We start from the raw sequence: 21,093 nt of genomic DNA, 5'->3' as shown, positions 1-21,093 counted from the left end.
TGCAAATGTTGTGGGTGCAAACTGCACCCACTCAAGAGAAAGGGCATCCTTTTTAAGTCTGTCCCACAACAGAGTGCCTATATTGTCACAAATGATTGGAACTAGGGGGTAACAAGATATAATGCACCATGAAAATCTTCTGATAGCAATACATGTTTACAAGATAGTTTAGTTCCATCAAGCTGCCATCAAGCTAACTTGAGAAATATTGATAGGTTTCTTGCTATAAGTCAATTCCCACTTACTAGTTTGACTGTTTCACCAGCCAATGATAAAAGTATGCGGCCAAAAAGATAACAATTGTTTTTCCTACCTCTTCCTTCTCAGCACTTTGCAAGTCCCGCCACTCCTCAGTCACATGGCCAAAGTCCACTGTGTTCATGGCCACCTTATATTCCCCAATGATATCATGTTTGGAGAAACGATCGAAGTCGTATACTGCCATCACTAAGGTTTTTCCACCCAGTTCGGAGTACGGCACCTATAAAGAAGAAAAAATGACAAGCTCTCTAGCTCAGACAATAAAGATGGGTTCACTGCAATGCAAATCAATTTCTTTGGTTTACCAGCTGTCATCTTGGGTAAATTGAACTGGGGGAAAATTATGAGGTATATATTTTTGCAGTCATCTAATGCACTGTTTCCCGAGACTAGAATATGACACTCAATAGAACAATGTGGCAGCTCACTTATCACTCTCCAGTTTTTGCCCTCTGTCCTCAATCATTTTTTTGTGTGTGTGGTGAAACTGAAACTGGAGGCCAGTTATTTGCCCCAAAGATACATGAGCTTTTAACACTGCAGTATGGTTTCTGCCAATAAATCATACTGTCAACACTCAGAAAAGGGTAGCCCAGAGACTGATTAGAAACTACAGAATAGATTTTCTGCATCTGACACAAGGTAATTAGAGACTAGATCGTCTTCTTACAGGGTAACTATTTATTACTTATTCAGGTATCTTTTTTCAACATTATAGCTTTCACACCATAGATGCTAAAGTTCATTCTAAGACACAGTGTATGGTTAGAAATTGCGGCGGCAGCAGGCCAAGTCCAGACTAATTCTCCAGCTGTTCTGATGGGTATGGGACAGATGCTCTGGGTTAGGATCTTTATTAGACATATTTTTAATATTCAGGGTAAGCGATGCAGTTCAGGTAAGCTACACTTGAGTAGTTGGGTAGAAAAGCCTAATTAAAATTGTTTGAACTTGAATTGAAGGCTTGGTCAATTTTAATAAATTCTCTATATTTTGCAGGTTTAAACGATTACCATATGTTTCAGTAAACATTTCTCTAGTAATTGTCTATATAAAAAGGGAAGCCATAGCATGGCATAATATTTAATCACATGAACACCCAAATGTTCTAGACTGTTGAGCTCTGGGTCTTCAAATAGTGTGTGACTATTTGGCTTTCACTTGCTTTTTAAAATATTGACTGACCTGATGGTATTTAACCTTTAGTCAAAAATTGTTATAGAACAATTACACAGAATATTTCAAGTTAAGGGCCTGATCCTGCTTAAGTCTATGATAACTTCAATGGGAACAGGCCTGCGCATTAATATGGTACGAACACAATAGCAAAATGTATTTTGAAAATTGTAAATTAGTTCTGTAATGAGCGCTTTTTAAATAGCGTAGTAGGTTTAAACGTACAGTACAAAAAGTTTTAAATACATTTACGCTTGTCTTTACAGCAATATTAAAGTGTCCCTTTTCATAAATGTATATTTACTGTGCATTAGACATAATGTACCCTATCAATTTGATAAGGTATGTTAGCTATTATTTAATTTTTATCTTCAATAACTTTAGGCACTGTATTTTGTTAAAGTTCAAATTTATTTGAATAAACGAAAAAGAAGATTTGGTAACAATGTCACCTCCTCTTCTTCCCTGCTTCAGAGGCAGGAAGGGTTTGTCTGGACCAGCAGGGCAAAGAAAACCCTTGGTCCCTTTAAGGATTGCTTCCTCTTGTTTCCTTTTTTCTCTGTGGGCTTCAGGAGCAGGCTCTATAACTGATTGGTTAGGAGAGAAGGGAAACAATGTCAATCTATTGGCTCCTCCATGCATAAGGGGAAGGTTTATAAGCCCTTCCCCCTGCTCAGGGTGACATTCTGCACCACAAGGAAATACTCCCCATTCCTCCGATTGGGATCGGAGGAGGACTGGACGTTTGGGCCTTGCTCTGGGCATTGCACTTGTCACCTTCTGTAATCTGGGAAGAAATTTTCCCCTCATTCCCATACTGGCCTGTGCAGAGCAGGGTTTTAACCTCTCTCTCAGCAGCCCAGGGACATGGTGGGTAGTTAGGTTCTAAAATTCAAGATGTTGCAACTTGGCAGGTGCCTAGTACAGATACTCATTCAATAGGGTGTCTAGTTCCCTGATAAACAGGAATTGGAAGTGAATTAGAAGAAGGCATCCCCAAAAGAAGGTGGGGAATGGGGTTGGGGCTTCTAATGTCTGGTGCAGTAAGGAAACTTCCCCACTCCTACCTTAGCCCTTGTGCAATCTCTTCTTGCAATGGTGCGGGGGCCAGATAAATGGTGTGTGTGGAGGAGATGGGGGCTGAGCCCTCCACCAAGTGGGTAAAGACTCAGAAGGTACTTGTCCCTGCACTGGACATGTTATTACCAGCTAGTTTTCAGATGTGTCACTAGTTAATAAACCTGAAACCTAGTTAAACCACATTCCTGGTGTCCTGACTTTCTCTCTCTTGTGTCCAAGAAAATGATGGCATCTGGCAAGCCCAGCATATTGTCACCAATCTTATTTTTAGATGGTCTATGCCAACCTTCATGTTCACTGACAGCTGAAAGTGCATGCAGCTCTCCCATTCAGTCAGGCACATATGCCTCTGTCCCCAAGTGTTCCTGCACCCCCATGTGTCCTTTCACCCCCTCTCCACATGTATCCTCCACCGCCACTCAGACACACATTCCTCCCTCCCCATGTGGCCCTGCAACCCCATCCCCCATTCCTATGTGTCTCTGTGCTCCTACCTAGCTGCTCTTATGTCCCTATATGTCCCTGTACCTCCTCCCCCTCTCCCCATGTGTCTCTGTGTCCTCACTCAGCCACCCCCCTCCCTATGTAGCCCCTCCTTCCCAATCACCAAGTGGCCCTGTACCTCCCTCCTCCCTGTGGCCCTGCACCTCCACTCCCATTCAGCCCCTGCCCCAGACTGTCTCCCCCCACTAGTCCTTATGAGCCTCTGCCTGACCCCCCCACAGCACCCCACTCTGTCTCCCCATAGCTCCTGTCTCCTGACCTAGCCTGACAGGCAGGGCCAGCTCAGGGGTTTTGCTGCCCCAAGCAGCCCCCCCAAAAAAGACGTGATTGCGATCTGCGGCAATTCAGCGGTAGGTCCTTCGTTCTGAGCGGGAGTGAGGAACCCTCCGCCGAATTGCCTGAGCCTGCTGCCCTGCTCCAGAGTGGCCGCCCCAAGCACCTGCTTGCCAAGCTGGTGCCTGGAGCGGGCCCTGCTAACACGTGCTGTGAGGAAGGCAGGTTCTTTCTTTTCCCTAGCTGGGGGGAGCTGCTGCTGCATTCTATTGCCACAGTGCACTCTTGTGGGCAAAAGGCAGAACTGCAGAAGTTATTTTCTGCTGGGAGCTGCTACTGTTCTTGCACCACTGTGCCCTCAGATGGGCAAAAGGCAGAACTGCAGCAACATTTCAGCAGAAGCTTTTTTCTGTGAAAAAAAATTAAAAATATGCACAACTCATTAATTATTCACATGTGCAGTAGTACAGAATTCCCCAGGTGAAATGTACAATACAAAGGATGAAATTCTGACCCCAGTGAAGGCAGTAGCAAAACTTACACTAATTGAGATATTGAGGTGAACTTTTCTCTTTGCAAGACACTGGATAGCAGCCCAGAAAACACAGAGATTGAAGACTTCTCCCCTTTTGAGAAATTATTCCACCCAACACCACCAAGAAATTGTTTCTGGGGTGTCCCTCCAGAGAGAACCCTTTAAATTACAACAGCACTTTACCTCCATATGCTAATGGAATAAATCCCATTCAATTGCATTCTCTTTTCCATGCATTGTGGGCAAGTTGTAGCTGTATAGGTTAAGTTTTCCCCCCTTAACATTTATGATAATAAATGTGTTCATTTAAGAATTTAGAATGTTTTAAACAGCAGCTATTTCAAAGAATAGCTGCTTTTATCCTTCAAAGCAGTGAAACCAAGATAAAATCTTGTTGTGTTGAAGTATCCAAAAGCAATGCATGTATGCAGCCATGCAGACAAACTACTGATGTTGCAGAAAGTAAAGCAACTATATCACTGAGCTGGTGCCTGAAGTCCTTATTTAGGCAAAACCACCATCAGTTTTGCTTGAGTAAAGACTGCAGGATCTAGCCCACTATCAGTACTGTGTTGTGGTACACCTAAACACCTCAGTCACAGCTTGTTAGGCAAAAGATTTCAGCATACATTTCCTTCTGGGTTCCAAAATGTGACTATTAAAGCTGTGACTTAAAATAAGTGGACATTATCTGCCTGTGAGTGAGTGTTTTGATTTATGCACTGTGTCTTCCTGTTAGATGACAGATTTGTTTGTTGTTTCTTGCGTATACTACCCTGGGATCTGTAATTTACAGATCTGGTTTCTTTTAAATACTCTCATAGGAAAGCTCAGTAAAGAAATGTCCCAAAAAAGGATTATTTTTATGAACATCTTCATGGGGAAAAACAGACTATGTATGCAGTAGTAGCTGTGACCTCTAGGGATATCTTTCTCACTGAGTGATTGCATAGCCTGACTCTCTTATTGTTCCTGTTCTCAAACTGGAGCTGTCATTATAAGACTGAGCATATACATGGAAGAGCCTAAAGTAATAGAAGTAAGACACGCATTAGGAAAATCCCTTTGAAATATGCTCCCTGATGCTTCTTTATTACATTTAACTGGACTTTCAGCATGGCTAGAATTTTCTTAAGTCACTATTAATACTGCTGCAGAAATTTTACAAACAAACCCTTAACTACATTTATTTAATACGTGCCCTGTAAGCTGGGGGTCATGATTTCGCCTCTCATGTAAGGTAGCATGGTAAAGTATTACTATGTCAGGATATAGGAAAACCGAGCAAGATTGATGTCATACTTGTTCCCTTCATCCATATGCCTTGCTCATGCTTTAATTTATTTGGGAGGGGGAAAAAGAGCAGTATACCAGAATTCATAAATCAGACTGCAACAGATTTTTTAAAGAAAACACTGGTTTAGGGAAATTCACATATACCTTTGTCAAAATGTCACTCTATTTTGTAGTAGTCTCCAACTACACGGTAGGGGCCAGACCCCCAGTAAGAATAATGAGCATAGCTTCACTCACTACAATTAAGCTAAGTCTAATTACATCCTCAAAGGATCTGGCCCAACGTGACTACATTTTTCATCACAAGACTGAATCTCAAAAGGTTTCTGCAACAGAAAAATCCGCTGTGCCTCAGGTCACCAACTAACTAAGACATGAGCAATACTGTAACTGAGCATGAGATGAACCTTTACTCTATATAATGAGCAAAGAAATACATTCCAAATAATTATCAAAGGAATACCTTGAACGTAAATTGCTCATTGAAGACAGGGTTAAGGGTCTTTCTGTGGACTTTTGTTTCATATTTCTTCTTCTTATCAGGCAGCAGGAAAACTTTCACATAGGGATCAGATGTTCCGCCCATATCTAAAGCAGGCAGCTCAGCTGCCTGAATAATCCCTACCAAAAGCTGAAAGGAGAGAGAGAGAGAGAGAGAGAAAACGGACTACTGAAGAGACATTTAAGAAAAGATTTATGTATTCAAAAAATGGCAATTTTTCTGTCGTTATTATTTTTTCTTTTCTCCTTGTTGCTCAGCTTTAAAAGAAAAAAGCAAACAAAAACATCTACTATCCTTTCAAGAGCCTCTGCACAGAAGGCAAATGGAGCAAAGCTATAGACTGCACAAAACCAATTATGGAAGAAGGAGGCTCTAGGCAGTGTGTTTTTAAGCAGAAAAGAGGCTTTTTAAAGTGCAGCTGATTACAGTTAAATATGAAATTCCGTTTTTTTTTTTAAACTGCAATCAAATAGGTTCCCAATTGCTAGAGTTGCTTGTACATTCGTTTTCTGTGCAGGGCACTGTGCAATTTTGACTATGAAATTTGTATTCCAAAACCATCCCCAAAGTACGTAAAAAAAGGAAATAAGAAACTTAAATGGTATGGGGTAGAATTTTCATAGAAACAAGTGGGTCTTGCAATCTTCACACTTCACATTTATTTCTCTATGCAATCATCAGTCTTAAGCACTAATCAGTAACATTTTTAAAGGCATATAAGTGACTACAAGTCAATGAGGTTTAGGCTCTAACTGTCTACATCACTTTGGCTCAGATTTTTGAACACTGCAATACCTAACCGATTTAGGAGCTTGCCTCTCATTTTAAAAGGGATTCAAGCACTTAAGTGCCTAAACCCCTTTTCAAAATGTGACAGGCTCCTAAATCAATTAGGCATTGCTACACTGAGCACAGCAATGCCTATATACCTTTAAAAACCTGAGCCTTAGGCACTTTTGATAATTTTACCCACAGTATCCATTTTTGTCAGTCACAGAAGGATGGATGTCCTGCTCTAAAGTTGACCATGATTATTATTTGTATTACAGTAGCCCCAAAAGAATCAGCTGAGATCAGGGCCTTACTCTGCTAAACGCTGTACATATGGGTAGTAAAACACACTCCCTGCATTGAAGCTCTTACAAGCTGAATAGACAACACATACAAAGGGTTAGTGAAAGGCAGGATTAGCAAACTCATTTTACAGGAAGGGAATTGAAACAGAGAGTCCTTATGGCCCAGGTTTTTAAAGGAGCATTTAGCCATCTTTGTACACTGGACTGCAATACTTAACTGATTTAGGAGCCCAAATCTAACTTGAAAAAGGGGATTTAGACACACAGGAGCTCAAATCCCATCAACTCAGAGTGCCTAAATCCTTTTTTGAAAATGAGATTTAGGCTCCTAGATTAGTTAGACATTGCAACACTGTGTGCAGCAATACCTAAATACCTTAAAACTCTGGGCCTAAGTGAGTTGTCCAAGGTCACACAGGAAATGTGAGGCAAAGCTGGGACACACAGGCAGCTCCTTCTAAGTGACAATCCAGTGCCCTTCTTTGTTCTCATAGACCAGTTGTTTGAAAATTAGAAATAGGAGCTCAAGCAATTGGAACAATTAAATTCTCACCTGGGAAAGTAACTGTATTCTCACAGATTCTTAAAAGTGGGATTTATTTATGCCTATTTTAAATTCAAAATGTGTCATATGTGCTTTCCTACCTTCTTAAGCTCCATGAAGCATTTTTCCTTTACCTCTACTTGGCACTTTTCCTTTTCTCTCTCATTGCTATTCTAGATGCATAATAGTTTATAAATACATGGATGGGCTCGGGATCTACCTCAAATCTTTCACATCAAAGAGTGAAAAATGAGCCTATGACAGTGAACAGAGCGGAAAAGGAATTCACTTCCATTTTAAAAGCTTGCGCTCTAAAAAGGAAACATCATGCTTGAGAGAGTATTTTGGTCAGCTTGTCCACATTTTTAAGCCAGCTGAACACACCAAATGGTAATTGGGTTTCCAGTTTCCAGCTCCATGCAGCTGTGCTGCACTATCATACCACTAACATCTAATCCCAAGGAAGTACCAGAGCTCAGAAGGGAAATTTAATCTTACAGTTAGGGCAGCAGAATAAAATAGGAACCCACACTACCATAGAATTTCGCACCTTAATTAAACACAGCACACTATCAAAGATGTGGTGTGGGGAAAAGAAATAAATGTTTTTTATTTTGTTTATGGAAAATTTAGTTCTCAAACTCAATGTGGCATTTCCTTAATAAAATTCACAAAGGAAGTTTATTTTCATGTGCTATGGGATCTCAGATCTACTTATTACAAAAGATTGCAGCTTTTCTGTTCTTTTTTCTCCCTTAGATCTTCTACCCTTTGAAGATTCTTAAGTTTCTTACAGATTTCAAGTGATGAAAACAAGCCAGGTAAAGGACTATAGGGCAGAGAATTCTTACTACAGTGTTTTCTTGGGGAGTTGAGGAAAAATGTCCTTCATCCATAGGCTCTAGAAAGACTTCAGAATTCTTTTTGCCTCTTGCTTTGAAAAGCAGAAGCAGTGGCAGTTAGAAGTTAGTTGAAATGATTTGGGGAGTATAGTGTATAGTGCCAGGATATAGCCTTATGCAATGTTCTCCTGTAGATACAGGGAATTTACTTAATTTCTGCCTATACTCCCCCTTCTACCCCTGAAACAAACATATTTTATGCCAAGAAGAGCATTAGATAAAGAATCTGAATGTATGTTAGAGGAAATATATTTCAAACTACATATGGAAGTTAGTTTAGATGAAGAAATGTACAGGAATTTCAGTTAATATTCATTTCTTTCCCTAAATAGAGAACAATTTTTTGTTCTGACTAAAAGCCTTAAAGATAACAAAGCTTTGATTTGATTTCTCAGATGAAAAGTTCACCCAAAGACAATAACGTGGAGAAGAAACATTCTTTGAAGTTTTCTTTCCCAAATAAATGAAATAGTCTTTTCAACGTGAGTGCGTGCTTGTGCATATGAGCATGCAGATTGTGGAGTGCAGATCCCAAACAAAGAAGCTTTGCACTCCATGCCTGGCAAGAAGCCAAGCTGAGCAGAGGAATGTGGGCAAGCTCAGGGTATGGTGAAGACATGAGAAGCAGTCTGTACAAAACACATCCACGCCCCTGAAATTCCACATTTATGGCCGCTATTCCCATTCATAGTCTTGAGAAGCAGCCAAACCTCAATTGTATCAGTTTCCAGCCTCCAAATTTCAGGTGGTGGTATTAGTGGAGATAGATTTTTTTTCTCCCCAACTCCCTGCAGAGTTCTTAAGGGCAGAGCCCTTTTATTTGGATTTCACTGAGAGACTAAGGACTGATTAGCAGGCTGTACATTTCTGCTCAACCCAACAGAACTAGATAAGAAAGCCTGGAATTCTAATTAATTAGAGAGACAGCATGGGCCAATGTATAGACCATTGGACTGGCGGTCAGGAGATTATCTCTCATTGTACTATTGACCTGCTGTGAGACTTTGGATGAGTCACTGCACCTCTCTGTCCCTCCATTTTCTCTCCCACACTTTGTCTAACTTGTTTGTTTAGATTATAAATTCCTTAGAGCAATGACTGAGTCTTACAATCCATTCAAAGCCTGCCTAGCACCATGGGGCCCAATCTTAGTTGGAGCTTGTAGGCTATACTGTAATACAAATAGATAATAAATCAATCCTCAAGCATCACCATCATCAGAAAAAAACTTTGGCATAAAGTTTGACTAGAAATGAAGTGTACCCTTAACATGCATTAAACACAAATGGAGAAGGAATTGTTTCATAAAGCTTCAGGCTTGCTTTCTAATTTTCTTCAATGCAAGTTAGAATGCTAAATATCTACTCTGCATGTCTGTATTTTTGCAGTCTCCTTTCACCTACACAACAGTGTATCACTGGCTGTTTGTTTCACACCTGATTGTTCTGGAAGTCATAATCCAAAGAGTATTGGATTTTCCCTAGCTTTTCCTCTTCTTTGGGTTCTTCTTTATCTTCCCCATCAGTCAGCCCAGTCTCAGCATCATCATCCTTAAGGGCCTGCATAGAAGAAAAGAAACAATAATAAATATGACTAGCTTCTTAACAGTAACCTAAAATAGATATTCCGTCCTCAAATCTACTGTAAAGCCATTAAAAGCAAGCATGATGGCACAAATCCATATATGCTGTTTACATATATTTATAGTGTTCAAGTTGTGCAAGAAAACTTTTTTTAAATCAGCAAGCAGCAGGGAAGCAACAGAAGTAGGAAGAAAGCTTCTTGGACATGGCCAGCAAGAACTGTTACAAAGTCTGAAAACAGAAAGCAAATGTCAACTTGATATTTTAAAAAGTCTGCTCTAATCCAGTTGCCTCTTAAAGAGGCCAATGTGGACCAACATGCTATTAAGTAGGCAAAGTCACATTCATTCCTCTTAAAGAGATCTCAGTAACGTCAAATCTAGCTGTGCATGCTGTGAATTATTTGCAACAGAGCCACGCATTTCTGTAGGATTACGACTGGTGAAAAGAGACTGTTGTGAGTGAGTTCTTCCTACATTTGACAGGTTGTTATTTAGGATGAATATGAAGGCAAAAGGTATCACCATGCTACTAGCAAATGCATGTTCATAGAAAAGGCCACCACACTAGTCCCATTGTCTTTTTATTCATTCTTTATACAAAGCTAGGCTGAACCAAACTGATTTGCAGATGCACTGATTTTAGTAAAGTTAGAGAGAAATATAATTTTGTCTATTACATAAAACATCATTCTTCTTTTTAAGACGCAGCAGCTATCTCAGATGCTACACAAGAGAAAAATACAATTTGAAAACATCCTTTTGTGCTGTACCAGAAAGCAGAAGTATTTTTGTTGCAAAGGAATACATACAATTATGAAAACATGTTAAAAGTGCCCCATCTTGCAAACTTTTGCCTGAGGGAGAACTAAATGATGGGGCTCAGGGTAAATAAGCCAAATATTAAAATAAAATTATTAATATTTCCTCATAAGCATGAAAATAATATCAAGAGCACAAAGGCAAAGAATTAAATACTGAATACTTACCTGGAACTGATATGAGAAAACTGCATTCATCATAGATTTACACTCTTGAATGTTCCTTTTAGGGAGTGCTCGAAAAGCTTCTGAAATTTCTATAACTTCCCAAAAGCCAGTGATTGCGGTGCAGACAATATACACTGATCTTACTTCTATTGAAGTAAATGGAAGTTTAGTTTTTTACTTTGATATGAAGACGTTTGGGCCCTTGTATCCCAATGCCCCTCATTATTGAAAGTCCTAAATGCTTTAGCTCAGAAAGTCAAATAGTAAGGACCTGTTCCAACAATCCTTGTTTTTTTTAAATTTAATAATGGAGATATACCTATCTCCTAGAACTGGAAGGAACCCTGAAGGGTCATTGAGTCCAGCCCCCTGCCTTCACTAGCAGGACCAAGTACTGATTTTGCCCCAGATCCCTAAGTGGCCCTCTCAAGGATTGAACTCACAACGCTGGGTTTAGCAGGCCAATGCTCAAACCACTGAGCTATCCCTCCCCCCTGTTTTTGTTATTAATAACCTCTTTGCTGAATATATAGGATATTTGCCAACACTTGAACTTTAGAAAGGGACTTGTGGGAAGAAAAAATAGGATTGTAAATTTCAACTCCTTTAAAATACTGGACTAAGATTTCTGGAGGGTAAAATGCTAAATATTTTGCTAAAATCAGAGATTGTTTTTTTTATCTAGGGATAACTGGCATGTATGCGCCAGTAGATTGTATGAATATACAGTGTTATATATGCAAATTTTATCAGATGAAAGTGGCATTCAATATAAAGCACTGATTATTTTCAAAAGTGCTCATATTACTCATTTTTAATAAAATGCAGAGTACAGCACAGTGAGAGAACCACTTGCTTGTTTTTGTTTTTCCTGTCATGCCATCAGATGTTAGAACTAATTAACACTATTTGTAAAGACACAGATGTCAGGTGGATGTATACACTTGAGATCCAGGTACAACGAAGGTGACAAAGGCTATGCCTACAGTTGGCACTGGTTGCCAAAGAAATATTGGCTGCAAAAGCCAGACCACTCATGTCACATTCATGCCTTGACACCCTGTCTCACATATTCATGCTTACTTCATGAAACCTCTAGGAGCAGAAGCCCATGCGCTGGGTCACAACGTCACTTAAATTTAGCCCAGCCACTCTTCTGTCATGGGAGCTGAGAGGGGAGCTCCAACATTACGCCATCCACAGCCCCCTCATTGGCGGAGGAGTGCCCTGCCTCCACGCATTTCTGGAACGTGTGTGTGTTGGTCACAGCCAGATTGTTTCGGAGTGAGAACCAATCAACCAGTGGGCAGACAGGAACTGAAGCTGAGTGGTGTACAGGGGAGTCATTGATGGGAAAGTAGAGCTGAATGATATTAGGCAGCTTTACTAAAAGACTGTCCCTCTCAGCAACCCCACTCAGTCTTTTTGTTTTTTTTCTGGAGTTGTGAACAGGAGACTGTGTGACATCACACCAGTTCTCACAAAAAATAATGCGTTACAACTTTGCCAACTTGAGTTCTCTGCAAAAGCATCAACCTCCTTAGTCAGTTGCAAAGAGAGTAGGCGCTGAGCAACAGTGATTCGAATAGGAACACTGAAGCAGAAACATTCATTTGTCAAGAAACACTTGTAAACTAAAGGTCAGATTCAGAATTGTCAAGCACTATAATAAACTTTTGTAATCAGATGCTAATGGGCTAGATCCTCAGCTTGTGTATATCAGCATACTTCCACTGAAGTCAATGAAGTAACATCAGTTTATGCAAGATGAGGATCTGGTTCAGATGTTACAGATACCAATTCTATTAGTGAATGATGGATGCTGATTAATTATTTGAGCTCTCTTAGTCAGAATATAAATTACTGTATATTTTAATAGGGGAAAAAAGGTTTAAAATGGATCAAAATCTTCTATGAAGTCAAGTCAGTAAACCTGAAAAAGAGAGATGGTGGAATATTTTTCTAATGAAAAATATTTCATTTTGGCTGTGATAAACCTATTTAAAATGTGAGTAATGTTTACATTTCTTAATCCCTGAGCTGCTGGTCTCTACTGAAGCATCTTTGCTATGGCTGAATGGCAATCTTTTAAGTGCTGGCAAAGATGGCACTGCAAAAATGATCTGCCTGGTAACAAAGGATAGCATTGGAGCAGGGCTAGATTAAGGCCCATGTCTTAGGCCCCAGTTTTTGGAGTCATCATGTGATTACATCAGACTCTCCATTCTCATTTTAAAAAATAAAAGTAAATTTCTAGGCCCCTCAGTTGTGAAGAAGAATTTGAGGGTGCAACCATGTGTAATCGACACATAGGCCTGGTCTACACTACGCTGTTAAACCGATTTTAACAGCGTTAAATCGATTTAACGCTGCACCTGTCCACACTACACTGCTCTTTATATCGATTTAAAGGGCTCTTTAAATCGATTTCTGTACTCCTACAAAACGAGAGGAGTAACGCTAAAATCGATATTACTATATCGGATTAGGGTTAGTGTGGACGCAAATCGACGTTATTGGCCTCATTATTTTACAGTAGCTACCCATAGTGCACCGCTCCAGAAATCGACGCTAGCCTCGGACCATGGACGCACACCATCAAATTAATGTGCCTAGTGTGGACGCGCACAATCGACTTTATAATATCTGTTTTATAAAATCGGTTTAAGCTAATTCGAATTTATCCTGTAGTGTAGACGTAGCCATAGATATGTGACTGAGTCTGCAGGCTGCCAGGAATAATAACACAGTTCGCCCCTCTCAGAGCTAACACCATGATGCACTGCTCTGAGGAGCCTTGTTAACATCACCCCAGCAGAGGACTCTGTGGCAGGAGAAGAATTAAACAGGTTCAGCACATTCATCTATGCAGATATACCCTAGCTGCTGGGGTGAGTACTGCCCATCCTCCGTATCTGGGGGCTGAGAGGGGCAGAGGAAGAGGAGACCCCCTGGTGCTGTCCCTGAAGGCAAGGGCATCCTTGCTGCCATTTCTTGGGGGGGAAAGAGGCCAAATATTGTGGCCTTTGTCTTTCGGGGAGTGGAAAGAAGACCTCTCTGACTATATTTTTAGTGATGTTAGCCATCCACTGACTCATTGAGAAGTGGTCGGTGAGAATAGGTCTCTATAATCTAGGATACTGCCTGCAGAGAACAAGAGTACATGCAAGTAATTTGTAGACTCTAGGGAAGAAAAAATATCCTACATAGATGCCAGAGCTACAGAGATATCACTATCAAACAAATCGTAAAACACGAACAAAAAAATAAAACAGGGAACACAGGAAGTTATAACAGTGGTGGATTTCTTGCACAGTGCTAACTGCACACAGACCCCAATGAATTATTAGAATCCCTTCCACATGCACCGTAGAAGGCATTTGGAAGGTAATTGTTTGGTAGAAGAGAAAGAAAAGGTACCATATTACTTGTCTCTATCAAGCAGCCAGATCGTTCTTTCTGACCTTGGACCAGAAATACAAGAGACTTATAAAACTTTGAGAATAGGATCAAGTGCGTTGATTTTACCAAGATCAGGAGAAGAGGAGGGACTGGATGTTACCATAGCAAGCTGTGTACAATAATTTTTATCTTTAAGGAAGGAATTTGCTTTCAAATAAAAGGCTGGCACTTTAATAGAATCTGGGTCAAAAGAAGTTGGCAAAGAAGTTTCTCGTGCGATGCATCTACTCTGTTCCAAAGAGGAAGAAGCACTGGATTGTGTCAAAGTAGTTGAAGCACCACCGAGGGATTTTTATTTTATGTTGAGGTTCTTTGGATAGGGAATATTTAAAGGAAATGTACTGTGACCCTCAGGTTTTTTTGGTCTTTTTTTTTTTTTCCAACTGATCATAGTGTTTTAGTTTTTAGGTCTAATATTTCGTGATCTAGCATGCCTGTAAGCTATTTTGGGTTGTTTTTAGTACTATTAAAAAGTTTATCATTATAATTTCTCTTCCTCTTCAAGCCTGTACAATTGATTTCATGGTACTCAGGTAGCACTGGTTTACAGGGAGAGGGATGTGAAAAGTTTCTCTAATCATTTTTTAAAGGCCATTCAATATTTTAAAATTTGTTTTTCTGTAAAACATCCGGTATAAAAAGAATACATCATGGAGTGGTTTCATTTGCACTAATTTGGGATGACTTCATAATTCACTCATAAGGTTTCACCATTTCTGAGTAATATATACAAAAAACAATAAAATCATGATACCATATCATCATATGTATGTGTGTGTATATATATATATATATATATATGTAAACATGAAAAGCAGTGCAAAAAAACTCCTGTTAGTGCAACATAAAGGTGAAAGCTTGCACACTCATATCACAAAAAGTCAGGAAATGCAAAAGTTAAGATTCCAGCTACAACATAACTCAGCCACACTAAATATCTTGTATGTTTTACAGTACTCTGATGATTATAAGGATTGTTGACAAATGTATTATTTGATCCATATTTGAATGACCATTGTAACTAGTTCTAGCCAATGGTCCAGACATCGATTAACATATGACACTCTGATTTCCCTTTCTGTGCCATGTTTTAGCTAACTCTTTTTAAAGCTCTTCTGCTGTTTAAGTGCCTTCCAGAAAACTACATTAGAACAATTCAAGTCAGAAGTGAGTGACAGTCACAATGTGCTTGTTCTTTCCTCATTTTCATAGCACAATTAAAGGGTGAATTTGTATACTTCTATTTCCTTATGCATCGCTATGAACAAAGATCCTTGCTCTTCCTCATTTTCAGTAGTCTCATCTCTTCTTGACTCTCTTAGTGCTAGAAAAACTTGGGAGGAGTCAGAATTCTCTAGGGTTCAACAGTGTTTCATGAATTTTCACCCTACAGGCCCTTTTCATGTGCTGACACCAGCCATCCTGCAGGGACAGCTGTTCTTCTGCTGGTTCTCCTGTCCTTCCTTTCCTCCCTCCCTCACAGCATAGCCCCCATCAGGGCCAAGCTCCCACTGATTGGGTTAACCTGTAACTTCTCAGCATCAGCCACAAAGGAGATCCTGAAGGACTAAAACAGCTCCAGACTCTATTTACTCACTCCCAGAATTTCACATGGAAACTCTGAAGGTCTGCAAGGGACTGAGCATAGTGGGTCCTCTGATCCTCCTCAACTTCCTGAAACTTTATCAACACAGAGCCGAGCCATGTGAATCACAAAATGGGAAAATACTGCAGCAGGGGTTGTTCTCCTCCACCTACTACATAGAAAAGGAGAGGAATCATGTATGAGGGATCTCCATGCAAAGATCCATGAAGAAGTCTCTAGCCCATTATGCTTCTGGTCTCAGCTATCGTACAGCATTGCATTTTCTAGCTTCTCACTAATTTCACTGTGACGTAGCTAGGACTCCAAATAGGCTAAACTCTTTCAGTGTCATTTGTAGAGGAATATCTTCATCAATAGTGTCCTCAGGATTGTTTCCACCCAATAAGAGGACCATGAATTCATGCTTCAAGAAACATTTAACAAAAGCAACTGTGAAAGCACTCCAGTAGTAAAAACAAAACAAAATCATGTAGAGCACAGTCTGTAAGTCTACCTGTCAAGCAACGTTCACTGCAGTCTGAATTCCACCCAAGGCTATCCCATCAGCCAATCTTTTTGTTCACAGGGTAAAAAATAGGGTTATTTTTAACGTCTGCATGCTTCTCTGGCCTCAGGATTGTGCAAAGCTTGTTGAATGTGCAGGCAGGAAAACAATATTCATATTATAAAAAGAAAATTTTGTGCTATGTCCCACAATGCAGTTTGTCGCAAGGCCAATTTCCCTCCTCCCAAATTTGATGGCCAAGCTCCATATCTCTCTTTTATTTCAAGCCAAACTCAAGTGCAATCATTCAGGCTAGTTTTTTCTAACCTCCACAGGTGGATTCAATATCCAAAGAAAACAACGAGGAACTGCTGAAATCCCCGCAATATGAGTACATATCTTATCAGTTCCACACACATTCAAGAACAGCATAGCTGTGACCCTCCCGATCTTTTATCCCATAGGGACAGGAGGACCTTTAAAAGTTACTGGCTGATTTCCCATCATCCATCAAAACAACAGCTTGGTCTCCTCGCTATTGTAACTACATCCGCTTATCAGAGTCTCTCAGAAGGAGAGGCAAGTCTCATTCTTCCAGCATCTGCTTTCTCGCCATGAATTCATTAAAAACCCATTTTGTTTTTCAGGTTCCAGCGGCTAAGCCAGGCTTTGGTTACTGTGAAATCTACTTTATCCAGCACTGCTGCAAGACTGTTGTCCTGCATCAGCAGTTGGCCACACCGATGCATGTAATGAGCTGTGTCCAACATGGAGAGTTTTGACATCACTTTCTCCCTTGTTATACAGGTTTTAAATGGTCAGTTACTCAAAATGTTTTGGTTTTGAGGAGTGTTGTGAGGTTAGACAAGGCTTTTGAAGTGTTTCATTAGATATCAGTGGCTCGTTTGGGTATTGTTTGTGGCCATATTGCTATCTTTGGTGCAATCTGAACATGGACTGGAAGCTGGAAGACACTGTACTAAGTGTGGGAGATATGGCACTGTTAGCTCCCCATGAGCAACCCCTTTATCTGCAGCCAGAATCAGTTTGGTGAAATTGAACATGATAATCTAAATTAATCATTATAACCAGAAAGTAACAGATCTAATAAGTTATAATTTATACTCTAACATAAAATTAAAATCATTCTAACTATAAAATAACTTCCTATAAAATTAATAAATAAATAATTTTACTAGTAAAAATGTAAATAAGGGCATTCTAGAAGTTTGCATTAGTTTGAATTAGTGTGGACCAGTAAATTAGAGAGGTCATGTGCTCGTCAGAAGACATATAGAGAGGGAAACAGCATATACCACAGAATGGGAAATGGCCTACCCCATAGCAGGGAAGCAGATCATTACCAGATAAAGAAACTGGACTCAGAGGAGTCCAGTTCAGAAAAAGGATTACAGAAGAGAAGGCTAGTGTCAGCTGGAGAACCTTTGTTTCAGAAACCACTTGCTTGACAGTTGACATTTTTGCTGGGCACTATTGGCCCTTGGGTGAAATCTTGGCTCTACTGAAGTCAGTGGGAGTTTTGTGACTCCTCATTGGGATTTTGATGCTTGTTATTTTTGTGGGTTAATGTACATTAATTTGCTCTTTTTCCTAGCTATCTGAAGATATCGAATATTAAAAAGCTCACTCCTTTGGCATATTTTGTTTCCATGTGGACAAAGAGTTTTATAGCCCATAAGAATATGGAGTTAGTTTAACTAATCAGTTACACACTGAAGGGTAGTGAGGTGACATTACCATTGTATAATTTAAAGATTTTAATGGAGCAAATATCTTACTATTTTATAATTTAAAGAGTTTAATGGAGTAAATATCTCCTAGCCGTTAAACATTAATAAAACATGGTAGCATTTTTTGACATGCTTCCAATTCCATGCACAGGGCCAGTTAGATATAGTCAAAACAGCAGGGTCTCAGTGCATGAATGAGATGATGGTGGTCAGAGGGGGGATTTATTAGAGGTTTATTAGGAATTGGGGAACACTTGGGAAAGGAGGAGCCTAAACAGGAAGGATGGACTCCACCCAAACCAATATGGAACCAGACTGCTGGCATATAAAATTAAAAAGGCCATAGAGGAATTTTTAAACTAAGGGCTGGGGGAAAGCCAACAACTGCAGTGGAGCACATGGTTCAGACAGAGACATCCCATAGGAGAGGGGATACTTTATATTCTAGTAAAGAGGAGAGGACAGAAGTAGATAAAATACAGATAATAACCAAAGAGAACCATTCAAATGAAAGAGAGTTCTGTTCAATTACATCTCATGGAGACAGACAGGTAAATATGGACACATTTTATAAGTGCTTGTATATAAACGCAAGAAGGCTAAATACTAAGTTGTGTGGACTTGAATGCCTGGTATTAAAGGAGGACACTGATATAACAGGCATCACAGAAACTTGGTGGAAAGATGATAATTAATGGGACACGGTAATACCATGGTATAAAATATATAGGAATGACAGAGTAGGTGTGTCTGTGGGGGTCAGCACATTGTATATGAAAGAAAACAGAGTCAAATATAGGAAAAATCTTAAGTGACTCAAACAGTACCATAAAATCTTTATGGATAGTTATTCCATGTTTGAATAATAAGAATATAGCAGTAGGAGTATATTACCAACCGCCTGACCAGAATGGTGACAGTGATTGTGAAATGCTTAGGGAGATTAGAAAGGCTACAAAGACAGAAAATTTAATAATAATGGGGGGATTTCAACTATCTTGATATTGACTGGGCACATGTCACCTCAGGATGGGATAGAGATATAAAATTTCTAGATACCATTAATGACTACTCCTTGGAGCTGCTTGTCGTGGAACCCAAAAGGAGAAAGGCAATTCTTGATTTAGTCCTAAATGGAGCACACCATCTGTTCCAAGAGGTAATATAGCTGAACATCTCAGTAATAGAGATCATTACGTAATTATATTTAACTTCCCTGTAAAGGGGAAAATGCCAAAGAAATGCACCACAGCAGCATTTAACTTCAAAAAGGGGAACTACACAAAAATGAGAGAGCTAGTTAAACAGAAATTAAAAGGAACCGTCAGAAGAGTGAAATGCCTGAAAGCTGCAAAACAACTATTTAAAAACTCCATAATAAAGGCTGAAACTAAATGTACTCCTCAAATAATAATAATAACAACAATAATAATAATAAAACAGTAAAAAGACCAAAAAGGTGCCACCATGGCTAAACAGCAGAGTAAAATAAGTGGTTAGAGGCAAAAGGTAGCCTTTAAAATTTGGAAGTCAAATCCTACTGAGGAAAACAGAAAGGAACAAACTCTGGCAAGTAAACTGTAAAAATATAACTAGGCAGGCCAAGAAAGAATTTGAAGGGTGACTAGCAAAAGACACAAAAACTAAACAACAGTTATTTTTTAAGTACATCAGAAGCCTGCCAAGCAATCAATGGGGCCAATGGACAATCAAGCTGCTAAAGGAGCTCTTGAGGAAGACAAGGCTATTGCAGAGAATCTGTTAAATGAATTATTTGCATCAGTCTTTACTGCAGAGGATGTGAGGAAGATTCCTACACCTGAGCCATTCGTTTTAGGTGACAAAGCTGAAAAACTGTCCCAGATTGAGGTGTCAGTAGAAGAGGTTTTGGAACAAATTAATAAACTAAACAGTAGTAAGTCTCCAGGATCAGATGGTATTCACCTAAGAGTTCTGAAGGAGCTCAAAGATAAAATTGCAGATTACTAATTGTGATATGTAACCTATTGCTTAAATCAGCCTCTGTATCAGATGACTGGACAGTAGTTAAATAATGCCATTTTTAAAAAAAGGCTCCAGAGGCGATCCTGGTGATTACAGACCAGTAAGGCTAAATTCAGTACCAGGAAAATTGGCTGAAATTATAGCAAAGAACAGAATTATCAGACATATAGATGAACAAGATGTGTTGGGAAAGAGTCAATACAGCTTTTGTAAAGGGACACCATCTCTCACTACTCTATCAGAATTCTTTGAGCATGTCAACAAGCATGTGGACAAGGGTGATCCAGCTGATATAGTATTCTTGGACTTTCAGAAAGCCTTTGACAATGTCCCACACTAAAGATTCTTAAAATAAAATAAGTCATAAAATAAGAGGGAAGGTCCTCTCATGAATTAGTTACTGGTTAAAAGATAGGAAATAAAGGGTAGGAAAAAATGATCAGTTTTCACAATGGAAAGAGGTAAATAGTGGGGTCCCTCAAGGATCTGTACTGGGATTAGTGCTGTTCAAGCTATTTATAAATGATCTGGAAAAGGGGTTAATCAGTTACATGGTAAAGTTAGCAGATCATACTAAATTACTCAAGATAAGTCCAAAGCTGACTGCGAAGAATTACAAAAGGATCTCACAAACTGGGTGACAAAATGGCAGATGAAATTCCAGGTGGATAAGTGCAAAGTAATGCACATTGGAAAACATAATCCTAATTATACATACAAAATGGTGGGTTCTAAATTAGCTGTTCCCATTCAAGAAGAGATCTTGGAGTCATTATGGATAGTTCTCTGAAAATATCTGCTCAATGTGCAGCAACAGTCAAAAAGGCCAACAGAATGTAGGAACCATTCAGAAAGGGATAGATAAGATAGAAAATATCATAATGCCACTATATAAATTTGTGATACGGCCACACCCTGAATACTGCATGCAGTTCTGGTTGCCCTATCTCTAAAAAATATATAGTAGAATTGGAAAAGGTATAGAAAAGGGAAAGAAAAATGATCAATGGTATGGAACAGCTTCCATACAAAGAGCAATTAAAAAGATGGGTATTGTTCAGCTTTG

At 39.4% G+C, this 21,093-nt stretch overlaps 1 protein-coding gene across 10 annotated transcripts in view; it reads right to left on the bottom strand.

Moving 5' to 3' along the window:
- The window catches only part of SYT1 (synaptotagmin 1), a 530,182-nt gene that overhangs the window by 98,764 nt on the left and 410,325 nt on the right, over positions 1–21,093 (bottom strand). For 9 of the 10 annotated variants that reach the window (XM_050935628.1, XM_050935630.1, XM_050935632.1 and 6 more), the window contains 3 exons: positions 9,586–9,708; positions 5,589–5,756; positions 314–481 (listed from right to left, as the gene is read on the bottom strand). In XM_050935628.1, coding sequence (XP_050791585.1) covers positions 314–481; positions 5,589–5,756; positions 9,586–9,708 — 459 coding nt within the window. The remainder of the gene's footprint in view (positions 1–313; positions 482–5,588; positions 5,757–9,585; positions 9,709–21,093) is intronic. The other variant, XM_050935637.1, reaches the window with a different exon arrangement.

Source organism: Gopherus flavomarginatus, chromosome 1 (genome assembly GCF_025201925.1).
Source record: "Gopherus flavomarginatus isolate rGopFla2 chromosome 1, rGopFla2.mat.asm, whole genome shotgun sequence".
Lineage (NCBI taxonomy): Eukaryota > Metazoa > Chordata > Testudines > Testudinidae > Gopherus > Gopherus flavomarginatus.
Note: the sequence above shows the minus strand (reverse complement) of the source record. Positions and strands in the feature narration are given on the sequence as shown.